The sequence below is a fragment of the Gordionus sp. m RMFG-2023 genome, chromosome 3, assembly GCF_954871325.1.
Source record: "Gordionus sp. m RMFG-2023 chromosome 3, tfGorSpeb1-WG-v2, whole genome shotgun sequence".
Lineage (NCBI taxonomy): Eukaryota > Metazoa > Nematomorpha > Gordioida > Chordodea > Parachordodidae > Gordionus > Gordionus sp. m RMFG-2023.
This window is the reverse complement of record NC_088777.1, coordinates 39,511,686-39,522,515: the sequence shown is the minus strand read 5'-3', so window position 1 is coordinate 39,522,515 and position 10,830 is coordinate 39,511,686. Positions and strand designations below refer to the sequence as shown.

The window sequence follows — 10,830 nt, the reverse complement described above, 5'->3', positions numbered from 1 at the left end:
GGGTGGCACATCCTTGTTTTATACCACATTTTTGTTTAAAAAAAGGTAGAGTTAATCTTTTGTGTTTTAAAACTATTTTCATAAATATTTATAATAATTTTGAATGTGTAGCTGGAATGGGAAAGTTTAAATTATTGATGTTATACTTTTTGTAAACTAAGGGTGTATGATGATTGTTTGATTTGTAAAAACTCATTTTTATAAATTAAAAATATTATTTACCCATACTTTGCTTTTCTTCTCAAAATAAATATGGGCTGAATTAATAATTGAATGATATTAATTTTTTGATATCAACCCATGTAAAAACTCATTTTAATAAATAAAAAATAATAATTTACCAAGATAATAGTTGCTTAATCAGCATCTGTACAATCATTAAGAGAGGTGGTTTGTTATCTAAAATAAAAACATAAGAATAATTTTAAAAATATTTATGTATTAAACCTGAAGAGGAATCAATATTAGGCTCTCTAGAAAGAGTGGGAATATCATCAGAAGCTAAAATTGATGTATTTTAGAAATACAAAAAAAATATAAGCATTTATAATTTAATTTACTTGAAAGAATTGAATGATATTTATTTTTTGATATTAGCCCTTGTAAAAACTTATTTTTTGGAAAATAAGGGTGTATGATTGTTTGATTTGTAAAAACTTATTTTTATAAATAAAAAATATTATTTACCCTTTCTTCTCAAAATGAATATGGGTTGAATTAATAATTGAATGATATTTAATTATTGATATCATAAATTAAAAATATTAATTACCAGGATTATAGTTGCTTTTTATTTGAGTCTTGCTTTCTTTAATTTTCTTCTCAAAATATTTCATCTATAAAAAAAGTAAATAAATGAAAAATTTTATAAATTATTAATATTATTTAACAGGATATAATAGTTACTTTTTATTTGAGTCTTGCTTTTATAAAAAATAAATAAATTAATAAAAATAAATAAATACATAGCGATGACATGACGTAGCGATGACTTGACGTAGCAATGACATGACGTCACAATGACGTAGTGAGCACATCGGAAAATTATAATATAGATTTTACAACTATTAAGATCTTTCATTTTATTGTAATCATAATTTTGATATAAATAAACTTTTAAAATAATTTTTATTTATAATAGATTTATAAAAGAATTTATCTAGATTAAAAATTTTATCAAAATTGTATACTTTTTTATTTTGCGTATAAATTAAGAAATTATTAATCATTTTCATAATGTTTTTAATAACATGTTTGACACTCCCAGAATAATTTTAATAGTAATATAATATCTTTCCACAAACATCAAAACCAGAAAAATATAAATATTAATGGTATTTATTTGATACAAAGTCACTTCTAAGTCTTTTGAACGTATAATCTAAAAAAAATTCGCTCTGAGAGGGGTCCAAACCCGAAAACCCCCGTAGCTACGCCACTGATCCTTTACCATAAGGGTTAAGTGCTTAATATCATTTATAATAATTTATAGCTTAGGATTGTAAAATAATTTAAATATTTAATCATTTAAGCTTCAACTCTTAATGTTTGATTGATATTTAGACATTATGAGTGATATTGATATTCTATTTTTAACATAAAATTTTTACAATTGTTACAATAGTGAGAATATATTTTGTATGTATTAATCTAATAATTAAAACAACACTCATTTACTAAATATTATAATGTCTTATTTATCTTTTAAAAATAATATCAAATTTAATCTTACATAATAGAATTCTAAAATAAATCGTTCAAGGGTCTTTCTTTCTTTCTTTTTTTTTTTCTTTCTTTCTTTCTTTCTTTCTTTCTTTCTTTCTTTCTTTCTTTCTTTCTTTCTTTCTTTCTTTCTTTCTTTCTTTCTTTCTTTCTTTCTTTCTTTCTTTCTTTCTTTCTTTCTTTCTTTCTTTCTTTCTTTCTTTCTTTCTTTCTTTCTTTCTTTCTTTCTTTCTTTCTTTCTTTCTTTCTTTCTTTCTTTCTTTCTTTCTTTCTTTCTTTCTTTCTTTCTTTCTTTCTTTCTTTCTTTCTTTCTTTCTTTCTTTCTTTCTTTCTTTCTTTCTTTCTTTCTTTCTTTCTTTCTCTCTCTCTCTATCATAATTTTTTTTTAGTTCAGGTAGCTATCAGGAAGCCTTAAAAATTATCGTTCAGGAGCCTATTCAAATTTTTCTGCAAACTCCTGGTCTTCTCCCCCCTCCCTCATTTTCTCCGGTTACACTATAAAATATATGTGTTTCATAGCTATTTCTATAAAAGGGATTTGTTTTATATTTATTATTGCATTTTTTGGTTACTTTGTGATGAATATGAACTCTAAAAGCAGAAAAAAATAACCGGTTGACAGAGGTTATCAGCTTTGTAACGGCTACGATTAATCATCTTCAAATAATTTTGTCGAGTTCAACCAATATAAGATTAAAATTAATAATCGACAAATTCAATATCTGACATATGTTATTCAAATTCAGATCATCTGTTTTTTAAATTTTATTTTAAAATGGGTGAAACGCGATTCATTAATATTTTGGAGCTGGCTTTAAAAGTTTTATTAAGATTATTCACTCAATTTTCTATATTCATATATAGGGGGAAACTAAAGAAATGGATGTGATTAAACATATTATTGAAGATGAATCTACTAATATAGATATTATCAAGTTTTTGCTGAATCAAATATCCTTAAGAATAATTTCTATTACTGATATATCTATAGATATTATTTGGAGCTTTTTAGTATATATAATTTATATTCATTATTATATACATATTTTAAGGATTCTAAAAATGTTTATAATCCAATTGTTTATGATTTATATAGTACAATTATATGTGAAATACTACTTTGCCATCCCTTTTCTTTAAAATCAGGATTGAAATATATACTTAATCTTCTCATTACCACATGTAATACATTTATGAATCTTATTTTGATTAAATTTTTTTCTGAATATTTTATAGCCTATATATTTTTTTTAAATATTATAGCAGAATCAGATAAAATGAATATAGTTCATTTTGAGCATTATAATAATCTCATATCATTGATCACTAGGATCTATAATATATTTCCAAGGTAATTTTATTTATCAGAAGATAATTATAATTATTTATAGTTCATCATCAACTATGACAGATTTAATTAGACATAACTTTCCACACCCCAATAAAATTTGTACTTTTCATTGTAATTATCTAATAATGGCCCTAAGAATTATAAATCTAATTAATCAATCAGATAAAGAAGTTTTAATGGATAGTTGCATCAATTATGTCTTAAATATTGATATTAATTGTACTAACATTTACAACAATAATGAAAACAACATATCACAAAACTTATTGCCAGTTTTTGACACATTTATTAAAGCGCTTGACCAAAATTCTGAATCTATGCCATTCCTGGAAAATAATTATGATTCCTGTTTAATAAAAATTGATGAAATGCTTTATCTATTACTAAATCATATCAAATCCCATTTTGACAATCATTTATCAGGTATATATTTTTATTGCCCTTATACATTTTGGTGTTAATTAATAAACTTTTTTTGTTTTGATTTAAGCCAATTCTAAAAAATGGCTAACCAGGATTTTAACTAGAAGTACATTATCCAACCTGCTTATATATTTTTCCAGCAGATATCCAAAAGTGGACATCTATTGGCTAAATCTCAAGGCTTAGATAATATTATTTTTTTTAAAAATAGGCAAAATCAAGCCATTTAACAATACTATATTTTTTAAAAAATATTGAAAATGATAGATAATCAATCAAGTTTAGTTCACAACATATTTACAGCATTTGATAATCATATTTTGCACCAAAAAGAATGCTACCACACTCATTTTTTAGTATTCTATATCTGTCATTTTTCACCAGTAAATCACTTTCATTAAAAAAAATAGTAAATTTCTATTTTGTTTTGCAGAATTATGCCGAAAATTTTATCGAATTTTGTTGGAAAAAATTTACTAATCCTAAATTATCTCCATTCGTTCATCACAATTCAATATATTATATGGGTTCTTTCATTGCCATGGCAAACTTTGTTCACATCAAGTATACAATTATATATAAATATCCTGAATATAACTGTTTCAGAATGAATATAATCTATGAAATTATAGTCACTTTTGATTGAATATAAATATCAGTGCTTTTTTTAAAATACCCATTTAAACAAAGTTTTTTTGGGGGTTAGTTGTTTACAGGAGCATGGCGAGACTTTATTATTAAAAAATCAGCAGCCTGAATTAAAGTTATGGCTCAGGTACTAACAAATTAAAGGGTTATGTCTAGGGCTGTGGCCGTTTCACATATTTTTCACCCAATCCTACATTTATATTGATTTTTGCCCCCCCCCCTCTTGAACCAAATGTGATTAAGAAATCAATATTTTTTATGCAAAAAATCGAATTATGTATTTAATTTTTTTTTTTTTATTCGACTTTTTTATTATTTTATAAAAAAAATATTATAAAATAAATTATATAATTTACAGAGGATTAAAAAATATATATATTTAAAAAAAAAGTGGGTATATATCATCCAAGAGAAAAGTGAATGCTTAAAAAATTAGACCGGCAAATTTCCAGGGAAATCTGCTGGCGAAGGTAAAATTCTTCATTGGGGTCCTCTGAGATCTGTCTCATTTTTTTTCATATGATTTTGATGAAATTGAGGGCCTCGTTTCCAAACATGCCTAGGGTATTGGTAACGATAGGAATGAACAAAGTGTTGGCGAGGCCAGCGTATTTATTTTTTTAAGGATTTCTGCCTTTTCGATAGCAGAAAATGAGAGGTTAGACTTGGCTGCAAAATCAACGCAAGTGTAATCCTATGTTAGCGGAAGACCATTAGACCAGGGTATGAGAGAAATACCATCCGGGCGTATGGCTTATTCGTTTGAAAGACCCACTGGTTCAAGGGTAGATGGGATATTAACTTTTTTGAGGGCGGCTAGTAAAATGTTATTGATAGATTTATGACGAGGTTGTCGTCCACGGGAGAACTTGCAGTGCAAGGGATGGTAAGCCTTCGATTCAATGGGCTGACGACAGTCGATGCAGATTGAGGGAACTACGACATTACAGCCAAGGCGGAGGGCTATAGATATACGTAGCTGTTCGCCAGTCATGAGGAGGCCGAGATTGGCGCTGGGGATGGCTTCCAACCATTCGTAGCCAGAGTTTGCATTTAGTACCAAATTATTGGGATTTTCCTCAAAGGGCCTGTTCGAAATAAGATATTCAACGGAACGGGCGATCAGAGGAGCATCCCAGTCTTTTTGGGTACTGGAAACGGGACGGCTAAGGTGGGAGAGCAGTTGTTGTCCCAAAAGGTGAGGGCCTGTGAGAGGTCAGTATCTGAAGGAGTAGATCCATTGTCGATAATAGATTGAGCAGCAAGACGAGATGAGATAAAGGCTGAAAGGGAAAGTTGTAAGGGGGATCGGATACCAATACCACCAGACTTGCATGGAAGGGTGGCCTGGAGCCAAGATCAATTGGAGAATTTAAGGTTTAATATGTTTTCTAGGAGATCCTTAATTTGGGTTTCGTGGTAAACTAGCAAATGGCTGCATTTGAAGATCGGTGAGGATCTCAGGGCATAGAGGATTTTGGGTATATTAAAATAGTTTTTGATTAAAAAAAAGGATTGATGAGCGGGTAGGTAATTAAAAAGTGAGTTTAAATGATAAATTGTCGAGGGATTTGTTTAAAAAAGTTTCGATTGCTTTTTCACCCCCTATCGGTGATCCAAGATGTGTCATCTCTTCTCTGTTGATGGCGAAGAATGTGGTTTCTGAAGGGATGGATGTTGTAGGGTTTAAGAAGCAAATCTCACATTTGGGGAGGTTGAGAGATAGTCCTGTTATATAAGAGAGATTTTCGATGATGTGGGGAATGGACATGACTGTGGAGAGGTTGCCTGAGACTATACCGTCATCGAGGTACCAGGAATTTAAAGTGAGGTTAGATATAGATTGAATATTCAAGATTATCTTGTGTATCCCGATGCAAAAAAGGGCTGGGCCTAAGGGGTCTCCTTGTTGGATTCCATCCTGAGATTTTATTATATGTATTTTAAAAAAGTAGGGCTAGAGTAACTGTTGAGAATGTATGTAGAATATTGAGGATATTAGTGGCAAAACAAGGGAACGAAATATTGACGTTTGATTGTATTGAAAGCATTTTTGAAATCAAGTTTTAGAACGACATTGTCTGGAATATTATTTGAGAGGGTAATGCGAACAATGGGCTGAAATTTCAGAGCCTCCAGGTACACCAAACCCTAGCTGAAGTGGCGACAGGAATGAAGAAAGAGATTCCTTTATTCGTGAGCCAATGATCTTAGAGATTAATTTAATTTTTTTATTTCTACAATAATTAAAAAAAGTTTACGAATATTGGTACTATTAAATGAATTTTTAATTATTCCTCCCCGTGAAATTAGAATTCCGCAGATAACACATTTTGCAAAATTATCTTTGTCTTTTGAAAAATATGTAGATACCATATTTAGAAAATTCTTTTTTTTAAAGTATAAATAATAAAATTGGCGTTATTATTTAAAAAAATTTAAAATAAATAAAACTTTGGGTGTTCCTTTCTATTTTTATAAAAAAACTTTAAAAATACTAAATCTATTTTAAAACATAAATAAAATTTAAGGGGTGTTGTGCATTTGCATTGTTTATAAAAAAATTATTTAGAAAATATTATTAATGTAATAAAATATATAAATAACAAAAAATATAAAAATAAAAAGATTGGATCTGTTTTTTACAGATATCGGTCCAATCCGATATTTTTGGAAAACGCTAAAAGTAAATATGTTTAGATATTTATTACAAATTACAACATGTCTGTGTCAACTCTTCCGGATAGCATATAGATGTGTTTTCTTTCAATCATATTATTTATTTTTTCTCCTTTATAAATAGAATTTGGAATGCTGAAAATATTTTAATTATATATAGCTCTATATTTTTTTGGGAATAGCAATGAATTCTAATAAAGTTGTAAGCCTACTGCATTATTGTTTCTTATAAACCAAACCTGAACCATGAACCTTTATTTTTGTCTGAACCTGAACTGAATCGATATTTGTTACGGTTCGGGTCCATTCAAAGTTCAAATGCTGTTGATGGATTAGAAAGAAGGAATAATATAGTCCTATAGTTAGAAACTCCCCGAGAAATAGTAAAGTGGCCATTTTTTACTAATTAAATTATGATGTTTGAAAAACCGGTTTACACTGGTTCAAGAAAATTTGGTTATTGAAGACTCATTCTGGGTCCATGAAAAAAGTAAATTAAAAAAAAATACGGGTAGGGCTAGATTAGCTATATTATTTGTTAATTTTTCACCACAACACAATGGAGGTATTTGTTTTGAAATTTATTTGCCATACCTAATTCTAAAATGTTGTCGTTTATTTACTGATATTTCATAAAATCCTTTCTCTAATTACGAGAACATACCAATAATGATAAACGTAAACATCTTTATAGTCAATTATAAGTATAGTAGAGTAGAAATGGTAAAAATCTATACATTAAGAAGACAGTTTCTTTTTCGACTATTTCTTCATATTCGTTTTAGGTGTTCATTTGATATCAAAAAAAACACTTTCATTTTTTATATACTTTCAAGTGTTCTCAAAGTTTTTAATGACGTCAAAATACAGTTTAGAGAAAGACAATAATAAATCTAATCTGATAAATGTTCGATTACTTTTGTACTTTTCCTTATTGATAAATTTTAATTATTATTAAAAATGAATTAAAATGATAATGAATATGATCATACAATGAGTAAACCTGAAAATTGTATGAGCAATAAGGTCAAAAAAAGGTGAAATCGAAGCGACAGAGAGGCGCACCCCAGCTACAATAGGCTCATATTAGTGAAGAACCAACTAGCCAATTATAAAATAAATTGACAAAGTTAATGAAGGAGTTTACTACTCGTAAATATGACATAACTATTTAGAGGGAGGGGGGTGTATTCAAGAAAAATAATTTTGGGCTAAAAGCGAACTTAGATTTTGACTCGTTTCTAGATAGCGCCTGGATTTTCGTTTTGAAATAATAATGGGTTGGGTTTGTTTTTGTCTCGTATTTCATATTATCGTTTAACTTTATCTTGGAGAGTATTATCAATGCAACAAATATATTACTAGTATTACGGCCACTTCTATAGAATAAAATTTGAAGTATATGCTCTATTGCTATACAAAGTATCAATGTATCTCTTCTTTAATTGCTATAAAAAGAGTAGTTGTTTTAAATAATCCTTTTTTAAGATCAGTGTTTGCGTCCATCGAAGCTCTATCCAATTGGGCTCTATATTACCTCTCTCAAAAGCATTTAAAGACCGTAAATACTCACAAAAACAGCGGTAATAATATATCCAATATGCGCACCTCATCCCACGTTATCGACTCGGACTTGGAAATGCATTACGATTTCTACGTAGTCTGTCAAACCCTGTTATATATCGTATGTGCTAGACATCAACAAATTTTTAACGATGCAGGTTTATTATTATATAAACACATCTTATTTTTTAAACTCTTTTTTTGTGTATTATTTACCTTAGATCAATCTTTTATCAAAGGACTAAGTTGGGATAGAATATTATTTTCCGATTTAAACCCGCTCAAGTTTTGTTCCACTCCGATAATCAATCGCTTTTCATCCATAACTAGGTTTGTTTTAAGACTACTGTTTTTTTTTAAACTTTTACTTTTAGTTAGATCTAATCTATTCTTGATGCAACATAAGTTGTTTACTGGAAAGTTCTATCAAAGATAAATTAGAACTCACAAAAAGTATAAGTTTAAAAAAACAGCCTTGGGTATAGGGTAAAATAAGTTTTTCTTTTTATTAAAATATAATTAGGCAATACAAAATTTTATATTGTAACACCGTAATCGAGCACAATGATCGAATGCAAAAAATAAACAAATACGATCTCAAAATTTCTCCTTCTCTCCGAGCCATGTCTTCTAAAATAACTCCTCAAAATATCCTCGGTGCTTTTTATCCTTTTCAGAAATTCTTGTTGAAAAAGTAATCAAACTTTATTATAGTGCCATGGTTAGAATGGTTAAATTTTTCAATATCGAAAAACATTCTTTTGTTTTTTTAAAAAGCACTCAGATCACTTATATACTAATTAATTATTCGTTATGCATTGGGAATTTCGAATAAGAATTTATTCATCGAAGCATTTACATTATTTCTAGAAGTCAAAGGGAGGAGATGCCAGAAAAAGCAAAAGGTGCTAGGAGTCAATGGGAAGGAGATGCCAGAAAAATAAATGATTAGAAATCATGATTCTCTTCAAGATGAATAATTTCATCTACTTTTGACTCTTACCACTTTTTGTTCTTAGGTAATAACTCCTCATGACAGTTATTCGAAATTATATATTTTTTAAATATAATTCCATAATCTATTAATCTTTTATTTTAAATTTTGATACATTTTTTTCACATTTTGAATATATTTAGAATTTAATTTTCAAATCTAATATTCGGCGAATCGAATAATTATTAGTTGTGTTCGATTATAATTTTTGTAGATATACCCACTAAATATTTTTTCGCATGAATATACTTTATTTGTATATTATTTATGAAAAATATTATTTATGAAAAATATTATTTATGAAAAATATTATTTCTTAAAATTATTCAAAATTATTATTTAGGAGTTCTATTTTCATTGATCCCTTGATTTACAATAACTCTACACCGAAGAATGAAAATGGCGTCACAAATAGTCACCGAGTTTGCAGCAATCAGCAGGTATAACCTAATACATTTATTAATTTATAACACCACAATAAAAAAAATGTTATTCACAATGGGGTTTAATATTTGATCTTATAAAAATACCAAAAACAAAACTTAGGTGTCAAAGAATGACCCATACCCTTGTACCGAATGCATGGCGGAATTATCTGAAGACCATCTAGCACATTTTAATAGCGAATACACGCTTGGCCTAACGCCTCCAGATAAATTCTTATATCTCAGTTTAGTCGACCAATTTTCGAATTCTACACCCTTCTCGCCACCTTATTGACAATTGATATTTCATAAAATAATTCATTATTTTTTTTGACGTCAAATTTTATTGTGAATTGTGATTTTGTCAATTCTTGCTTGAAATATTTAAAACATTTTTTTATTATTTTTTGGTAAAAATAAATAGATAGAAGCTTACAAAAAATTGAGTATAAATTGTTACAAAAAAATAGGAAAGTTTTTTTAATTAAAAATATAAATAGGGTTTATAAACAAAATGCTATATTTATTTGTAAAGGTATATAATTATAACCAATATTAGGAGAAAAATATGTGAGGTTTTTATTATATTTATAACATATTTTAGGAGATTCATATGTTTTGGTAATATCACACATTGACTTTTGTTATTTTCTTAACGAATGCTTTGTTTATACAATTGTTTATCTTCAACGCTATAACTTTCTACCTTAGTCTCGTCGACAGCGTATTTATCAACGACGATTTTATGTAATATAATAGAGGGATTTACAACTTGATCAGTGTTCCTCGGCGAAATTGAATTTGTGCCCAACAGCTGTACTTTGGAATCTACCACTGATTTAACTTGATTTACTGAACTCTGTGCCACATTTCCTTCATTACCATCTTTTACCTTCACCAAAGAAATAGACTGGGATATCTGCTTTGTTTCACCGTCGTGATGCATCAATTTTTTAACCTTTTTAGATTTCTTCCTCGATTTTTTATTCCTCCTTGATTTATACTTCCTTCTTCCCATAGATTTC

General features: G+C 28.3%; 1 protein-coding gene across 1 annotated transcript; it reads left to right on the top strand.

Moving 5' to 3' along the window:
* Positions 1 to 2,479: 2,479 nt before the first annotated feature.
* On the top strand, positions 2,480 to 10,230 carry LOC135926446 (RNA polymerase I-specific transcription initiation factor RRN3-like). Its single transcript, XM_065462330.1, has 12 exons — positions 2,480 to 2,542; positions 2,587 to 2,733; positions 2,775 to 2,904; positions 2,986 to 3,073; positions 3,114 to 3,496; positions 3,764 to 3,879; positions 3,930 to 4,060; positions 8,312 to 8,544; positions 8,608 to 8,716; positions 8,910 to 9,080; positions 9,724 to 9,820; positions 9,927 to 10,230. Exons 1-12 carry the CDS (start codon positions 2,498 to 2,500, stop codon positions 10,098 to 10,100), a joined length of 1,824 nt encoding a protein of 607 aa, XP_065318402.1. The 5' UTR covers positions 2,480 to 2,497; the 3' UTR covers positions 10,101 to 10,230.
* Positions 10,231 to 10,830: the final 600 nt, after the last annotated feature.